At 45.4% G+C, this 19052-nt stretch overlaps 1 protein-coding gene across 2 annotated transcripts in view; it reads left to right on the plus strand.

Moving 5' to 3' along the window:
- The window catches only part of VPS13D (vacuolar protein sorting 13 homolog D), a 123980-nt gene that overhangs the window by 60269 nt on the left and 44659 nt on the right, over positions 1-19052 (plus strand). For both annotated transcript variants that reach the window (XM_033156471.1, XM_033156472.1), the window contains 15 exons: positions 1105-1152; positions 1891-2041; positions 4790-5000; positions 5577-5824; positions 6210-6401; positions 7595-7721; positions 7857-7999; positions 9254-9384; positions 9756-9931; positions 11030-11153; positions 11251-11486; positions 13124-13232; positions 13344-13507; positions 14342-14450; positions 18233-18412. In XM_033156471.1, coding sequence (XP_033012362.1) covers positions 1105-1152; positions 1891-2041; positions 4790-5000; positions 5577-5824; positions 6210-6401; positions 7595-7721; positions 7857-7999; positions 9254-9384; positions 9756-9931; positions 11030-11153; positions 11251-11486; positions 13124-13232; positions 13344-13507; positions 14342-14450; positions 18233-18412 — 2349 coding nt within the window. The remainder of the gene's footprint in view (positions 1-1104; positions 1153-1890; positions 2042-4789; positions 5001-5576; positions 5825-6209; positions 6402-7594; positions 7722-7856; positions 8000-9253; positions 9385-9755; positions 9932-11029; positions 11154-11250; positions 11487-13123; positions 13233-13343; positions 13508-14341; positions 14451-18232; positions 18413-19052) is intronic.

Below are 19052 nucleotides of genomic sequence, written 5' to 3' on the forward strand. Positions count from 1 at the left end.
AGCTCCCATGGACTGAAAGCGAGATGAGCGCCGCAACCCCATAGTCACCTTTGACTGGACTTAACTGTCCAGGGGTCCTTTACCTTTTACCTTTACCTAGAAAGGCATAGCATACATTTGTAAGCTGCACATAGATTTTACCACAGTCAAGCAGTGTATAATTGTTGCTGGATAATTACATAGATTTTTAAAATATAAATTATGTATACATGGACACTGTTTGTACAAAGCAATATCCTCTCAAACTGCTACCAGCCTGTTTGTCATCATAAGCGAGCCAATGTGCTCCAGGGACCTCATTGTCCTCTGCAAAGATGACAACTGTGGCTAAAAGCCAAGTGTTTGCCTTAAAACTACACTGTTGTTGTTGGCTTCTGTCTTTCTCCAGATGCAATGTGTGACATATCAATTGAGGGTTATTGTTCTGTTATCCTTTGAAGGAATATCTGACTGACGTCTGTAGCCACTCCAGGGGTCAAAGGAAGGGCAAAACATGGCTGAGAAACTTAGAACAGCTTTTCTCAAACTTGGCGCCTTCCAAATGTTGTCGGACTCCTCCATCCCTGAGCATTGGTCATGCTTGTTGGGGCTGATGGGAGTTGGAGTCCAGCAACAGCTACAGGGGGCACCAGGTTGAGAAAGATGGTCTAGAACCTTTGGGCTTAGACTTTGGGGACAAGTTTCCATCAGTGAAGTGGAATCAAAACGGGCTGTTAGTATAACTGAAGGTTTCTGGCTTTGGGAAACAGAGAGAGGGTGGCGTGAGCATTTTGCTAGCGATGCAAATATGAATTAAATCATTTACTTGGAATTCTTGCCATTATATATCCATTACTTGGGATTTATTTTTGCAAACATGAAAATGGCATGGGCAGTTGCACTTTGCTGGAGGGATTATTCTCAGTGTAGTTCTGACACTTTTCTGGCAATGGACATATTTCTTGAAAGGCGGAAGGAAAAAGACACTCCTCTTTCATTTGCTAACCTCCCCAGCCCTTTCTACGGGATGTTGTTTTTCTACTGTCTATCAGAGAAATACCATCCTCTGTGAAGAGCTGGCAAGTTTCCTAATGGCTGTTTTCTGCTTTACTTCTTCTTTCCTAGGTTGGCAGCCCAATTAGCAGAACAAACATCATACATCCACATGTTTATGTGAGTAGCGAATTCTCACTTGAGCTTTGCGGTGTGTGCAATATACATTAAGATGGGCATTTTTCTGAGGCATTGGGATGAATCTCATTTCATTTGAGAATCAAAGTTGTTTGGCAAAGAGGATACAGAAGAAAGAGTCACAGCACCTGACATCGTGCTTAGAGTGGATATATCCATGACTGCATTTAGCTTACCTCTTCACATCTTAGTTGTGTTGTAGGTTCCCCCCCCCCTTGACACTGTTTTAATAGCTGTTGGCAGTTAAAAATCGCTGGACATTCAAGCAGAACATTAATGGTCACATCTATAAAAGGATGTTTAAGCAGGCAGGGGGGTGAAAGTGGTCCATGGGTGCAAGAAAATATGAGGATTTTTTTTTAAGTAAATCCTTCAGAATTCCAACATGTATGTGTTTTGATCAGCATTATTTTCTAGGAATGCTTGGGTAAATAAAGCAGACATTTAAATCTAACAGAAAATTAGTATTTTATATTTCTTTTAGGCCTACGTACGCCCCCACAAAACAACGTACAAACAAGAGCAAAGCGAAATAATAACGATCTAATAGCCGCATTAGCCAAACACAGGGCATTATTTAAGAAGCGGCTTTGTAACTCCCAAGCTAATGGTGATCTCGGATTGAAGAGGAAGGTTTTCGGGGCTCATATAAATGCTCATACAAGTCAATGGGAAGGGAGTTCCAAAGGACCCCCACTGATAAGTCCTGTATTTTTGCAGTTTTCTTCATTGCCTCCAGTCCGAGTGGTATTTGCAGTCACCATGGAAGGCAGCGCTCGGAAGGTAATAACTGTCCGTTCGGCCTTGATTGTGAAAAACAAACTGGAGACGCCTATGGAACTCAGGCTAGACAGCCCTTCAGCACCAGACAGTAAGTGTGTGTCTTCATTTTTTAAGGTTCTGCAGAACTGCAGTGTCTGAGGCAGGATGCTTTCCCTTTCTGGATTCTTAATATTACCAGTGGTATAAGATAGCCGTGCTTAAGGAATTCTTCTTTCAGCCCCCAATAGAGATAATTGGTAGAGCACCATCTGTTTTGCATGCAGAAGGTCCTACATTCAGTCCCTGGCTTCTTCAGGTAGGGGTGAGGCTGTCCCCTGCCTGAAACCCTGGAAAGCTGCCACTCAAGCGTGGATAGTACTGAGCCATTAACCTGACTCCGTAGAAGGCAGGTTCCTATTCCTGCTTAAACCCCATATAGACACCTGAGTGCTGCAAGCCTGTGCATAGTTTTTTTTTTTTTAATAAAAATTTATTGGCATTTTTTCTTATACCACCTAAACCCAAATCCCCACCAACAGTTATACAAATACAAAACAAATAAACTTATAAAACAAATACAAACATTGCCAAGCTTCTTCCACTTATTTAAACCTCTCATCAAAAAATTTCTTTTTCCGAATCTTGACCGTGACTTCCCCTGCCTTTTCACCTTCGGTTTTATAACCTTACCCTATTTCTTTAACCATTACTTCTAAAAATATAACACAATTATATTTATAAAAACACAACAATTGTCTTAATCAACTTGTTCTATACTTCATCCTATACTAAATATACTGACAACATCTCCTCAGAAATCATCATAAAAATTTTAAACTAATTCTTAGCTTATTCCTTTGACCTTTAGTCTGCTGCTAATAACATATAACTTCAGATATCTCCTTTCTTATAAAAAACAAAGCTAAAAAACTATAGGTCTTCCCACTCCGATTCCAGCACATCATATCAATCCGTATTTTACTTAGTGCTTCACCCCACACCCCCTCTATCCATTATCTTTTTCCTGGTGTCACCAGAGCCAAGTTCCCCATTGTCCTTTTTTTCCAAGTGATCACAGATCCAGGCACAGTTCAGAGCACTCTTTGCAACGAGTTTCAGGGTATCCAATTCATCTTCTTTCGGCTGCTCCTTTTCTTGAAACCATTCTTCTTCTTCTTGTAAATATCTTGATTCTTTGTCCCTTGCCCCCGAGCTCACACCTCGGGGACTGGATATAACAAAACCTATCGTCGTCTTGGGGCTGCCACCTCCAAAAAACGAACATTTTTCCCGGAGTAGCCCCTCCACTTCTCCCCATCCTTCAAACAGCCCCCTCAGCTCCTTGCAAAGGTGTCCTTCCAAAGTGTCAAAATTTTTAAAAGCCTCATCTGTGGGAAGTATACCTTCTTTCAGTTCCCCACACAAAGCTTTCACCTTCCGATAAATAAGTTCCACTCTCAGCTCGATGATCCTTTGTTCATCCGTTAATCCAGGGTTGAAGACAAGTTCGAAAACAAAGTTCAGCATGACGGAGGAGGGGGGTGGGAGTAAGTATCAAATTGCAGTTCCTATCTCTATGTTCCTCCTTTGTAAGAGTTGTTTTTCACCTCAGTTCAAACTTTTCGTCGCCATTTTTTCCTGAAGCCAGAGTACAAAGACTAAAACTTTAAATGGAAATATCTTTCACCAATCCACTCCCCAAAGGGAAATTTTAACAGTCTCACTCATCAAACTTCAAATACTTTGTAGCCAGTTCTGTAGCAGCAGTCACTCAAACTGGTTAACTTGTTTCATCCGAGGGGAGGGAGGCAGGCTGCCTTTCTCTTTCCCCCGGGTCGTCCAAAAAACATACTATAAAGTCCAATTCTAGTACTCACAACTACCGGGTTCTTCAGATCGAAACATCACAGGTAGAACTTCGACGCTCAATTCGGGATCTGTCGCCGCATTTACATCCCGGTTGGGGCATGTCCCCTAAAGCCCGGCTCCGTAGTCCCTTCACCCCCACTCCCCCTTTACAGGGGGAGCGAGGGAAGGGTTCGGGGCCACAGCGGGCACAGCCGGGGAGCCCAGGGTGCGGGACGCTCTTCCCGCACCCCAACCGGAGCCCCGCTTTGCGGTAGCGGGGCTCCTAACCCCCGGGATGGACCGGGTGCTTCGGAGCCGAAGCAACCCGCGACCACCCGTAATGGCGTCAGCCGCCGGAAGTCGCAAGCCTGTGCATAGTTACCTTGCAGTGAGCTCCGTTGAGCATAGCAGGATGTGCATGCGTAGAACTGCACTGTTGAAGACTTACATACTGTAGCTTCAGTCTGTAGCTTCAGAACTGTATCCTTCCATTCACACACACACACACACACACACACACACCCCGGCAGAAAAGCAAGATACTGTGATACAAATTGAGGCCAAATGGCCCAGAAGTGTAAGAGAAAGGCGAGACCCATGACATTTCAGAGCAGAGGTTCCTCTTTGAAGGGTGAATGTAAAAAGAGCTCTGCTAAGTCCGGCCAAAGGCCCATATAGTCCAGCGTCCTGTCCTCACAGGCCAGATGCCATATGTTTCTGGAAAGCCTGCAAGCAGGACCTGAGGGCATCAGCCTTCTCCCCCTTTGTGATTCCTTCAGCTAGTATTGAGAGGCATGCTAGGGAGAGAGCATAGTCGTTGTGGCCAGCAGCCATTGATAGGCTTCTCCTCCATGAATTTGTCTAATCCTCTTTTAAAGCCATCCAATCTGGCGGCCATCACTGCCTCTTGCAGGAGCAGAGTCCTCATTTCAACTATGCGCTCTGCGCTTCTGTCTGCCCTGAAACTGATGTATTGCAAGCATATTTTGCATTTCTCATTTGTTTGCAGAGCCTGTAGTGCTGCCTTCGGTCATGCCGGGGGATTCCTTTGCTATTCCCCTGCATCTGACATCCTGGCGACTTCAGGCCAGGCCGAAGGGGATGGGAGTTTTCTTCTGCAAGTCTCCGATCCACTGGACAAATGTGCAGAAGACCTCGGAGGTCAGCAGCAGCAAACGAGAGTGCCATGCGATGGAGTCTGAAAATAGCCGTTTCTTCAGGTGACTTGAACCTTGGGGAAACTGTACTGTTTGCTTCATCTGTTCCTAATAGAAACAGTGTTGTATGCTGGCAGAGGCTATCGAGAAATGAAGAAAAGGAAGTAAACAACATGGCCGAGGTGTTTTGTGTTCGAGATCTGTCCTTTTTGCTCCAAGTGTAGTGTAAAGAAACCATCACGTGGGAGAGAGAAATATGGACAGGCTACCATTTGATGGCAGCTGAGTAGCTGGCTTTGCTTCCTAATTTGTGTTGTTGACCCTGCAACTTTTCTGCTTTTTTTTACAAAAAGAAACACAGCATTGCGTAAAACAGGAAACCAAACAATACGATGAATAGAATTGTTGCTATGGGCACAAACCCCGCAGGTTCTCCTAAAATGGGCCGCCTTGACCTGCTGCCTGAAGTCCAGCCTTGAGCTTCTTTAGGAGAAGGAGTTGCAAAAATTTGGCACCACCTCAGAGATGCCCCACAGCACTCTGGAGAGTGGGGGAAACATATAAAAGCATTTTTTTTCAAAATGCAATGTCCATGACTCCTAGGCATTTCTTCATACGTATCTTGCCTTTCCCTTACAGGTTTTGTGTCGCCATAAAGAAAGAGAATTACCCAGATTACATGCCCTCCAACATCTTTTCCGACAGCGCCAAGCAGATTTTCAGGCAGCCCGGACACACCATTTACCTCCTTCCGACCGTGGTGCTCTGTAACCTGCTGCCTTGTGAACTTGAGTTTTACGTGAAAGGGGTGCCCATTAACGGGACCCTGAAACCTGGGAAAGAGGCTGTACTGCATACAGCCGACACTTCGCAGAACATCGAGCTTGGTAAGGCACCCTGGGATTATTTGTGGCTTAAGCTATAGAACGTTAAGACCAAAGCACAAGTTTGCTATGGCTGCCAAAGGTCCCTTTATCCCAAGAGAGTTCCTTGAAAGTAACTGATTGTTTTTCAAAAACAACTTTTAAAAATTGTACTTTGGATGCACTGTCTGGATATACCAGGATTCAAGTCACACCATGGTTATCACATTTGCTCATACAGTGCAGTATTAATAATAATAATAATAATAATAATAATAATAATAATAATAATAATAAACATCATCATCATCATCATCTTACGTTGCACTCCAATCTCCCCCAAATGGAGAAAGGTGCCCTGTAAGAGCGGTCAAGAAGAGAGCACACATTTCTTTCTTTTCAATTTCAGGAGTCTCCCTTGAAAACTTTCCACAGTGCAAAGAGCTTTTAATACCCCCCGGAACACAGAACTACATTGTGCGGATGCGAATGTACGATGTTAACAAGCGGCAGATGAATCTCACCATAAGGATCGTGTGTCGCGCCGAAGGGTCCTTGAAGATATTTATTTCAGCACCGTATTGGCTCCTCAACAAAACAGGTAAATCTGGCCTAACTTCTTACGGATGTAAGAATTCCTCACCTGAAAATGAGAGGTCTGCTTAGGTCAGGTCAGGCTTACTGAATTTGGTAATTGCTTCTCACCACAAAGATTCCTAAAGCAATTTACAACCAGAATAAGAATACAGTAATCAAAATTCATGAATCACGTTAAAAACGTAATCTGAATACAAACACCCAGTCATGGGTGCTCTGCCCAGTAAGAGAGATGGATCTCTCCACCCCTCATCTGCTTGCCCCCACCAACCTGGTATGCATTCCAAGCTTGCAGTTCATTATTTCTGAACACGGGATCACACCTTGTAGCTCCTCTCTTCATCTTTGGTCTATTCCTTTTGAACTGGTTATATCCCTCAGTTCCTACATTCCAGTCATGAGTCTCATCCCACCAGGTTTCAATAATGCCTACCAGGTCGTATTTGCTATCTTGTGTGGTTGTTTCTTCCAGATTTACACATCTGAATTTTCAAAGGTTTCACACAAAAAACCCTTTTCTTCTTCTTGGAATGAAGCATTGTGGTATGCTTTAGAGAGTTCGAGGCCATTTACTTCAATGGGCCAGTACGTTTCCGAGCACAATTCAAAGTGTTGGTGCTGACCTTTAAATCCCTAAACGGCCTCGGTCCTGTATACCTGAAGGAGCGTCTCCACCCCCATCGTTCAGCCCAGACACTGAGATCCAGCACCGAGGGCCTTCTGGCGGTTCCCTCACTGCGAGAAGCAAAGCTACAGGGAACCAGGCAGAGGGCCTTCTTGGTAGTGGCTCCCGCCTTGTGGAACGCCCTCTCATCTCATGTCAAAGAGATAAACAACTACCTTACATTCAGAAGACATCTGAAGGCAGCCCTGTTCAGGGAAGTTTTTAATCTGTGACATTTTAATGTATCCTAATATCTGTTGGAAGCCGCCCAGAGTGGCTGGGGAAACCCAGCCAGATGGGTAGGGTACAAATAATAAATTATTATTATTATTATTATTATTATTATTATTATTATTATTATTATTGAATAGGATTGTAGCCTCAGGAATACAACCACATAAAATCCTCTCTTTTTTTAACACATGGATGCAGAATTTTGGAGACGTCCATCTAGTTCTATGATGATGCAACTAACAGAGCATTAAAGTTCAGATTCAGATGCTAATAGCCATCTTGTTGGTTTCTTTTTAAAGGGTTGCCACTGATCTTCAGACAAGATAATGCCAAGATGGATGCAGCAGGCCAGTTTGAAGAACATGAGCTGGCCAGAAGCCTGAGCCCTCTCCTCTTCTGTTATGCTGACAAAGAACAGCCAAACCTGTAAGCTTTGGTGACGGGGCGTTGCGAGAGAACTGTGCAGCAGCAAAATGTCTTAGTTGAATTGGAAAATTGATTCTGTGACAACTGAAATACAACCATTTCATTGGGTATATCTCGTTGTCTTCCTTGCTGCAGTTGCACAATGAGAATTGGAAGAGGAATCCACCCTGAAGGTATGCCCGGTTGGTGCCAAGGCTTCTCGCTGGATGGAGGCAGTGGGGTCAGAGCCCTTAAAGTGATCCAACAAGGAAACAGGCCAGGCCTTATTTATAACATTGGTAAGAACTTGTATGGCTAATAACTGAGGTCATCATATTAAATAATTTACTTGTTTGTTGATTCTAAAGCAGTTTGCATTCTAAAACAGCTTACAGCAGTCACTAATTTCAAGAGACAGTGGTTTGGTTTGGATTCAGTGATACATTCTGGATTATTGTTAACATGCATGAATTTCAGGCAAAGAGATCAGAAGCTTTCCCATTAACCATGATTTATTATTGGTTTGGGCTTGAAATTCTGATTAATGGTGGGTAGGGTTTACGGAGACAAGCCAGAATCATAAAGCAGGATTTGATGTTACCTTATTTCCCTATGCAAGGAGTAGGGAATCTTTGGCCCACCAGATGTTGCTGAACTACAACTCCCATCAGCCCCAGAAAGCAAAGCCAGGGTAGGTGGCAGTTGTAGTTCTGCAGCATCTGGAGGGCCAAAGGTTCCCCACAACTGCCCCTAAGCCATAAGAAAGGAGGAAGAAGCAGCAGAAGAAAAAGAAGCCGCCTCTTCATTGCACTTGGATCCAACTCCACAACCCTCTGAATTGCTGCCTGACATGCAACTGTGGAGGGTTTTGGTGAATGGAAAGTTGAATAGTTGAATAGTCGTCTCTGTCTGTTACCAAATTCCAAACTCTCTGCAAGGTGGGGAAGTGGAGGGAGGTATAAGGTCTAGGACCAACTTTGACAGATAGCCACTGCAGTATGGATTACAGGTAGACGGGTAAAAATAATACCTTTGGGCAGACGGCTGGTCCAGAAGCATTGCAAATGGATTGTCCTGTAAACTGCATCATATAAGTACTTAAATTAAATAATAACTAAATGGCATCAGTCTTCGCTATCGGACTGTGTTATGCCTCTGGACTGAGGAGCAAGGTGTGTGTGGCAGCATAGTACTTTTACTGATAAACCATAGTTTATTAGACCAACACCACTGTTTCTAAACCAGCCCTATCGATTGGAGAGAGGAAGTCTTTCTTCCTGCAGTGCATAGCTAACCTATGGAACTCACTCCCACAGGAGGCAGGGATGGCCACCGACTTCGATGGCTTTAAAAAGAGGATGAGGCAAACTCATGGAGGAGGAGAAAGCTATCAATGGTTACTGGCCTTAATTGGCTATGCTCTGCCTCCATGGTCAGTCACAGTAATGCTTTTGAATACGAGTTCCTGGAAAATCAATAAAATGCCTAAATTTATTTTTAAGGTTGTGGCGCCCCAGGTGCTGCATGTTCTAACTGGCTTTATTTATTACCAGGTATCGATGTCAAGAAGGGCAGAGGTCGCTACATTGACACCTGTATGGTAACGTTTGCCCCTCGCTACCTGCTAGATAATAAATCCATGCACAAGCTTGCCTTTGCACAGCGGGCGTTTGCCAGGGGACAGGTAAGAAAGCTTCCATCCCTCTGAGCGGTTTTAGTGTTACTGCATAAGAGTCTTCCACCATCTTAAAGCAGCCTTGTAAAATAAGCCCTCAGTAAGTTAAGTAGCCCTCTAGGGCCTGGCAGTGGAAGGACTTGATTTCTGTACTGGGCCCAGAACAGGGATAGAGCACCATATGGTGTTGATGTAAATAATGCCAGTCCAAAGGAAATCTGTCCTTCAGGTAGACGAGTTGTTCTTCGTGCTAACTAACATTTAGGCATGCCCTGTGTTTTCTTTATATGGGTTAAGGAAAACCAACAACTGATCGCTCGCCTTGGGGCCCTGCAAAATGGTTATTGGTAAATGCTGTTGGCTGATGCATGTTGTTTCAGGGCACATCGAACCCAGATGGCTACATCTCCACCCTCCCTGGCTCCAGTGTCGTGTTCCACTGGCCGCGCAACGATTACGACCAGCTACTTTGCGTCCGGCTCATGGATGTTCCAAACTGCATTTGGTCTGGTGGCTTTGAAGTCAACAAAAACAATTCCTTCCATATCAATATGAGGTAGTTTCTGTCGTGTGGATGCTGCTGCTTTAATACATCTAAAACACATGTGCAGGCATACCCCTTATTAGTTGTTGTGCAAGACAGAATTTGACACTGGCTTACCATCGTGATTCTAGAGAGCAGGGGATTCCTATCTACCTATAGGCCCAGTTCACATGTCAGAGTATTGTTAATGGCTTACTGTGAACATGCCTATTTGTGCTGTTTTGATCCTCCCTTTAGTGTGCAGAGGAAACAAACCATGATCTGTGGCTTAGCATTATGCCTGAACCATGGTTTGTTTCACCTGCAACAAACCACAAAGTTTTTCTTGGTTTGCTTGAGCTGGGGAGCAAAACAAACCACAATCACCGAGTTAGTTGTAGTGCTAAGCCAAGGATAATATTTTTTTTTCTCTCCATCTGGGTTGACTGAAGCTTCCAGGAAGATGGGGTATGTCTCCCTGTCACCTTCGGAACAGCTCATTGTCTTTTCTCTATCATTCCTGAATTAACTTCTCTTGCCTTAAAATGCAAAAGCTCTTGGTTTCAGTCGTAGCACAGCTCTGTCTTCAACGTTTTCACACCTGCTGCTACCTGAATGAGCTCCTTCTCAAGTCTCTGGCAACACACCTTCCTCCAACGCTCCTCCTAGCCACCTCCTCCAAAATGAGCTCCAGAAAGTCAGGTGAAAGAGAACCACAGATATACTGGCCATAAGCTGATAGCTGTGTGTGTAATTTCTCTCTCATTGGATCTACTCCGCCTTGCTTGCTTGACCTTAAGAGTTTCCCTCTCCATGATACCCTGCCTTTCAGACAATCCCTGGGCTCTGACAACCCTGGAGCAAAAGTAGACAAATCTAGGTTTCTTCATTGACAGTGCATTGATTCTAAGTTAATTCTAAGTTCACATTACACCTGGAATTTATGTGAGCCCATTATTTTTGGATGTGCCAATATTTGGGACAGGTATGTTTGGCATGTGAAAGCATTGTTGATTTCTAGCTCTCACCTTCATGAGGATTTAAAACTGTGAGCCATTACTTAAACCTATTGGTTCTGCAAGGTGCTTTCCTGGTTTGTGATACTAACCAGACTGGTTCTGTTTTCTGCAGGGACACCCTTGGGAAATGCTACTTCTTACGAGTAGAGATCACTCTGAAGGGAGCTACATACCGTGTTTCGTTCAGCGACACCATTCAGTTACCACCCCCTTTCCGCATAGACAACTTTTCCAAGGTGACGGACCATTTCGTAGCATAACGGTCTGTAACAAAAACGTTTCCGGGGATTGGTGCTAATGGTTCACCTCTTTGTGACATCCCCGTTGCTGTAGGTCCCGATCGTCTTTGCTCAGCACGGTGTTGCAGAACCACGGCTCAGCACGGAAGTCAAGCCAACAACCTCTTTAGATTATGCCTGGGACGAGCCCACCCTTCTGCCTTACATAACGCTGACTGTCAAGGGAGCCGGCTCCTCCGAAATCAGCTGCAGCATGGATGACTTCCAAGACAGCAAGCAGCTCTATTACGAGAACTTCATTTATATTGCTGCAACGTACACTTTCTCGGGGTAACCTCTCTTTTTAAACATCATTTATTTACAGTGTTTATTCCCCCACCCCACCCCGGCTCTTTAACCAAATGGCTGTCGGAGCAGCTTAAAATCAGTTCTAGGACTGCAGCCTAAGAATTGTTTTCACATTCATAGGCCATAGGCAGAACAAGGCACTTTGTTAAAATGAGCATGCTTTTAAAATAGAACTATTGATAGCTTTATTGTGGGAGGAACCTATAACAGGACTCATAACTAGGTAACATTTAGAATGTAGTAAGTCTCCCCAAGCCCAGCCTCCTTACCTGGAAGACGCTGCTGCACTGGAAGCCCCCCACCCAGACTGCAGAAGCAGCCCAGGGAGTGTTGAAGATCTTCCTTAGGGTGCCTGGAATAACACCACAGCAGCATTCAGGGTATGGGGGAAGTAGGAAGGACACTGTGGTGGTGGGAAAGAGGCCGTCTTTTTCTCGGTTTCCATTCTGATCCAACTATGGGGTCATCATGCTCACCTTGGGCTGAAAGTGAGCAATTTGATTTATCGATGACCATTCTGTGAATCTCAGAAACATCGCCATTTGAAGCAGAAATCCATTTAAAACGGAGACTGCGTAACTGCACTTGCCCCTGTTCGCCCCCTGATCGTGAATCATCCTCACTTTTTTCTTCCTCCACGGTCGATGTTTCAGAATGCAACATCCTTGGGGCAGGGGCCTGCCTGTCTTTGCTTGTTACTATCCCTTACAGCGTATCGTAATGTGGTGCGCCTGAACTTCTTAGTTATACAGTCACACATCACTAACCAGAAGGAAATGAAAGACATCTCTAGCCCTGTACTGCTCAGAAACATTTTTAAAGTATACCTGAAGGCGTGTCTCCACCCCCATCATTCTGTCCGGACACTGAGGTCCAGCTCCGAGGGCCTTCTGGGGTTCCCTCACTGTGAGAAGCGAGGTTACAGGGAACCAGGCAGAGGGCCTTCTCGGTGGTGGCACCCGCCCTGTGGAACGCCATCCCATCTCATGTCAAAGAGATAAACAACTACCTTACATTCAGAAGACATCTGAAGGCAGCCCTGTTTAGGGAAGTTTTTAATGACTGATGTTTTAATGTATCTTTAATCCTTGTTGGAAACCACCCAGAGTGGCTGGGGAAACCCAGCCAGATGGGCAGGGTACAAATAAATTATTATTATTATTATTATTATTAATAATAATATCCAGTGGTAGCTCATGCCTACTGGAACTGGTAGGGGAGAAGCCCAGACAGTAGGTGGTGCCAGTGGCAATGACTGGCAGTTAGTTCTAATTTCGTCCCATTTGCCTCTTCCCTGCTGAATTCCACATGGGCAACACGGAGACTAAGGAGGAAGAAAATGACAGGTAGTTCCAACCCCCTGGGCTTAAAATGTAAGAAGGCAGGCAGGCAGGCAGGCTTACATTGGCGGGGCACGCTTCCATCTGCCCTAATGGGCAGCCTCCGCAGCTACTACCGGGAGCATTTTAAAAATTGGCCTGTGCTTTTGCTTTCCTGCAAAAGTTAACTTTCTTCTCACCACTTGCAAGAAGTCTGATAGCATTAGAACATCTGTGCTCCTTCTGAGTGTTGGAACCCTTCTCTGCGTGAGCACCTAATCAATTTCCTTGCAATTCTAGTCTGCAGGAAGAAACCGGGAGGCCCGTGGCTTCGAATAAGGAGGTGGATTGTGCTGAACTTGTCCTGGATGTTTCTCTGAAGACGCAGAGAGTCATATTAAAGAAAAAGGTATGAAGCTCAACAGTCTGTGGAGAGAAACTGCCTCGTTCTGAATGCAAAAGCGGGCGCCTTGAGCTGCTTGCGATCCCTTCTCTTCCTCGCTGCTGTTTTTTTTCTCAGGAGCCGGGGAAGCGCTCCCAGTTGTGGAGGATGACGGGCACCGGGATGCTTTGCCACGAGGGCTCTGCGGTCCCTCACCATCCGAACAAGCCATCCTCTCCCCGCTCCACAGAATCCTCTCTGATCCTGGACATCGCAGGCCTGGCTGCCGTCACAGACAACAGGTCTGCAAACATCCCAGTCGGCTTCCTAATGCGGAGCTCACAAACGGAGGTTGGAATCAGAGTTTATTGCCAAATTGCAGGTGTATCCTGCAACATGTCACTGATGGGTGCATTGATGCATTAGCGATGGATTATTACCAAACTGTACACACATAATTCTGCCTTATCAGTTGTTCTGTGTTGCTTCCCAGAATGTAATTGCATCATCACCGTCAGGAGGGCACTCTCGCACTGTTGTACAACGAAAGCAGGGCGAAAAATAAATTGGGCAGAGGAAGAAAATGCACTAGTTATGAAGCTGGCGTTCGTTCAGCCTTTAATTCAGGCCTAAAGCCACACACTCTTTCCCCTTTCCTCTTTTGTGCCCTCCTTGAGTGTTTGTTTGTTTGTTTGTTGTTTTTGCTTGGCTAGAATGTGCCCTTGTAATTGGTGCTTGTCTAGGTGCAGGATAGAGAGAGGCAGGTAAACAGTAGCTTACGGTATGAAGGTAAAACTTACCTCCATCACTCTGCCAACATTTGCCCCTAGCCCTGCCTATCACTGGTTGGTGTCCCCTAAAAGGTGTGCCCCAGAGGGAATGCAGCCTTCCATGAATGCTTGCCCAATCTTTTAAAGCTGATGTCCGTCGCTACCTCTTGTGGGAGCAAATTTCTGTGAGTAGATGTCGGGCTTACTTGCAAAAAACCGCGCGTCCCACTGCTCATCAGAGGGTAACAGCCTTTCTGTAAATTAGCGTTGTGAGTGGGTAGAAATGAAATAAAGTAAAATGCAAGGATCATTTAAAAAAAACGGAAAAACAAATGATGCACAGATGAACTCGTTTTGCTTTTTCAGATATGAACCACTGATGCTGAGAAAGCCAGACCGGCGGCGTAGCACGACACAGACCTGGAGTTTTCGGGATGGGAAGCTCACCTGTGGCATGCACGGGCTTGTCGTTCAGGTTGGCATTGGGTGTTTTTTCCCTGGATTTCTCTCGAGGTGAACAAGGACCAGCCCTTTGTAAAACCTCTTAACGGGGCTGGGGAACCCTGAGCCTAGGGACCAGATGCAACCCTCCAGGCGTCTCTGTCTGGTCCTTAGGACTTTGCCTGGGCTACACCCATGCTTGCTTTACACCTTCCTTGACCATTTGTGCCTGACTGGGAAAGGTCCTTTGAAAATGCTGCTTGCTTGCCCGGGTGGAGGATGGAGAGGGGTATGTGTAGACAGGGCCAGTGCTAGGGTTTTTGCGCCCTAGGCAAGACCACCTTCTGGTCCCGTCCCCCCCGCCAAAGCCTGCTTTAGCGGGAGGTGGGGGGTGGAGGAGAGGCAAGCAGCACCTTCTCCGCTGTAGCAGAGAAGCTGCTGCTCGCTCGTCCCACCGTCCCGCCAAAGCCTGGCCAGCGCCCCCTCCATTTTGGCGTCCTAGGCAACTGCCTAGTTCGCCTTAATGGACGCGGAGGCCCTGTGTGTAGAAAGTGCTCTATTGCACAGCAGTAAAGAGTTACATTCCTTGTTCTGCCCACTTTTGCCTCTGGCCTTGGCCAGCGCTTACACGTGGCCCCTAGAAAGTTTCCCTAAAGGGAATGTGGCCCTGGAGCTGAAAAAGCTTCCGCACCCCGTGATCTGTTAAAAACAACAATTAACCAGGAATCCCAGGAATCTGTTCAGTAAGCCACAAGCCGCCCACTGCCTTCAGGGCGTTATTTCATCTTAACTCCTGCGTTTCATTGGAACGTTTCTGCCAGGGCAAAGGTATGGGTTGATCCATAGGCCTGATTTTAATTTGCAGCACATGAGTAGCTCGAAGACAAAGGCTTTTTAACTGCCGCCAGCTTTCTGCGGTAGCCCAGGACCAGCTATATAATGTGGAGAGCTGGGTGGGAGAACTGTGTTCTGGAGCTCTCAGGGTGGCCCAGAACTAGTCACTCTCCAATTGAGCTTAACTTAACACACATAGTCATTCTGAGCTATAGCTGGCATGGGGAACCTTTCTTGTTTTGAGAGACACATTCCCTTGGGGTTATTGGTCAGAGATCAAAGTTAGAGACCATCAGGGAAGAGTGAGATCTTCCCCTTCCCAACCAATCTCCCTCTCGTTCTTTGCCACCTACTTCTCTTCCTTTCTTTCTGCAGCCCCATCTTCTTCTCTCCCTCCATACCCTGCAGGGGGAGGAACGGATTTTTCTGGCAAGAGGTCTGGACAAATGTCTTGCCTAGAGCTTTCATGGAAACCCAGGGAGTCGCCTTATGTTGACTCAGGCCATTTGTCTTCCACGCCACTGCTCTTTGACGGGTGGGTCCAGACTGATGGCTGAGTCGCAGCCTGATCCAAGCTTGGATCAGTGGGCACGACTGCCTCGCAGATACTGCGGTAAAAAAATCAAGAAAAGGGTCATGGAATTATAGAGTTGGAAGGGACCCCAAGGGTCACCTTGACCAACCCCCTGCAATGCAGGACTCTTAAGCTAAAGCATTCATGAACGATGGCCAAAATCTGCGGCCGAAGCAAAGAGTGTGACACACTGTTTTCAGCCACCTCAGTCAGTAGTACTAACTCGCCTGTCCTCACTGGCAAGTTGCCCCCACCCCACTGCAGAGATGCTTTGATTAAAGGTGGGTTGCATGCCTGAAAACGTCGGAAGGCTGCACTGACTGGCAGCAGCTTGCCAGTGTTTCAGGTGGGCGTCCTCCCCAGCTGGCAGGGATAGAACCTGGGACCTTCTGGATGCAAAGCAAGTGCTCTTCTGTGGAGCTATAGCCCTTCCTCCCCAACACCCCACCCTTCCTTTCAACTCTGTCCATTTCAGCTTTCCCCCTACTTCCTTCCTTCCTTCCTTCTCTTCTCTTCTTCTGGGTTCTTCTCGCCCAATAAAAACAGGCTAAGGGGTGCAGCAAGGTACGTGGGTGGCGCTGTGGGTTAAACCACAGAGCCTAGGGCTTGCTGATCAGAACGTCGGCGGTTCGAATCCCCGTGATGGGGTGAGCTCCCGTTGCTCGGTCCCAGCTCCTGCCCACTTAGCAGTTCGAAAGCACGTCAAAGTGCAAGGAGATAAATAGGTACCGCTCCGGCGGGAAGATAAACGGCGTTTCCGTGTGCTGCTCTGGTTTGCCAGAAGTGGCTTAGTCGAACCGCCAACCTTCAGATCGGCAAGCCCTAGACTCTGTGGTTTAACCCACAGCGCCACCTGGGTCCTGGGTGCAATGCAATATTGATTACATTGCATTAAAAAAAAAAGTTTTCTGCAAATTGCTTTGGGGCTCTCTGCTGGATGTAAAAAGCGACTGATAAATTCAACAAACAAGCATAAGAAATGGGATATAAAACACAGGACAGCACAGCCTGCCCCGGCCTCTTGTCAGACCTGTAAGGAAAAGTAAAGTAATCCACAGAGCATCCCTCTTCTGCCAAAACTTGATCATCACCACCATGCTTGTATTTCAGGAATTATTTATGGCCTGTGTGGTTTGTTAGTTTTGTTTACGTATGTCTAGTTTTTGTTTCCAAAAACCTTTTCACTTAAATTCTGTTATCTTCACTGATTGCCACAGTAGGAAGCTTAACAGAAAGAAAAGCTCTGAGCTAAAAACTTAAAATTGGTAGGATTACAATGAATTGGTTTTCCACAAGAAAAGGATTTTCAAAGGGAGAATGCAAACTATGTCTTTAAGAATCAAACCTGATTTACCAAAAAAGAAAGAGAAAAGGGGGGGGTGTATTTTAGTAACTTGAAGATCTTTGATCAAAGACTGCCTACTCTGTGCTCTCCATCTGGAATTAATTTGTAAGCTATATTATAACAGATGCACTGTTCAGAATTCTTTATTAAAGGGATTTGTGATCCCTCTATTTGCCCTGTCTGCCTACCCTTCCTCCCTAATTCCATGTAGTTATTTGTAGTGCTTTGCAAAGAAGTGGAAGGCCATGGCTCAATGGTCGAGCATCAACGTTGCGTGCATAAGGTCCCAGGTCCGATCCCAGGCATCTCCAGGTAGGGCTGGGAATATCCCTTGTCTGAAATCCTAGAGAGCCGTCAGCAGTCAATTTAAGACAATAGTGAGCTAGAGGAACCAATGACCTGGTATACGGTGACTTCCTAGGTTCCTAAAAAAAACCAACAAAAAAAAAACCAGTAAAGTTAATTTGGTACAGGCATATTTTACTAGTACCTGGGCCCATCGTGTTTCCTTTCCCGATTTTCCTGCTAAATTATTACCTGGCCTTTTAAGGCTGTAGTCCTGCGCACATTCACTGCCAGATAAGTCCCATACAATTAAGTGGGAACGCCTTCCAAGCAAACTTGCGCAGGAGTGAACCTTAAGTCAGTTTGCTAGGAGCCTCTAACCAAAGCAAACTTGACATATATATATGTATATAATATATATATATGGAAAAGTTCTCAAGTCAGCTAAAATATATCGCCTCGATGATTCGAAAATGCAGATGCTCTAAATAGAAAGCACTACAGTGGTCCTCTGGTTACGAACTTAATTTGTTCCGGAGGTCCGTTCTTAACATGAAACCGTTCTTAACCTGAGGTACCACTTTAGCTAATGGGTCTCCCGCTGCCGCTGCACCACCAACACACAATTTCAGTTCTCATCCTGAGGTAAAGTTCTTAACCTGAGGTACTACTTGCAGGTTAGCGGAGTCTGTAACCCAGAATGTTTGTAACCTGAGGTACCGCTGTATTTAGTTTTAAGCTCTTTCTGCTTTCTCTGTTGTTTCCTGTTTCCTTCTAGGCAAAAGGAGGCATTGCAGGGCTGCATGACGGAGCAGAAGTCGTTCTTGGACCCGATACATCCCTGGAGATGTTAGGTCCAGTTCCACCAGAACAGCAGTTTGTCAATCAGAAGATGAGGCCTGGCTCGGGAGTTTTGGTAGTCAGGGTCATTCCAGATGGCCCTACCAGAGTCCTGCAGGTGATGGAAATTCTCCATCTGATCCATGGAGATTTATTTCTATAACTAAGTTATGCTTGGAGTAGACCCATTGACATTTGTGGAGACAAGTCCGTCACACACATTCATTTCACCAGGCCTATTTTTAAGTTGGCCTGACATTGGATTCAACCCAGTATTTCTAAACCAATCTTCATCCAGACATGATACGCAGTGAACATAGACAATTAGTCATACAGAATGCTAATAGAAAACCACAGTGTCTTTCATAACTGAGAGGCAGCAAAACGTTATAAAAACTAAAAGCAGGCTGAAGCAGCATTAGCCTTTAAAAATCCCAGTTTTTTTAAAAAATGTCTTAAAGCGCCATTGAAAAGACTGTAATGTCTGCACCAGTCATACCTCCAGAAAATGCTGAAACGCCACTGCACCAAAGGTCCACTGTTTATATACAGGTGAAACTCGAAAAATTAGAATATCGTGGAAAAGTTCATTTATGTAAGCAATTGTTTTCATTAGCTGCTGGAGTTTATTATATGAGATTGACTCATGACATGCAAAGCAAGATATGTCAAGCCTTTATTTGTTATAATTGTGATGTTTATGGCGTACAGCTGATGAAAACCCCAAAGTTGAGATTGTTAATTTGGGGTTCTCATCA

Source organism: Lacerta agilis, chromosome 8, assembly GCF_009819535.1.
Source record: "Lacerta agilis isolate rLacAgi1 chromosome 8, rLacAgi1.pri, whole genome shotgun sequence".
NCBI lineage: Eukaryota > Metazoa > Chordata > Lepidosauria > Squamata > Lacertidae > Lacerta > Lacerta agilis.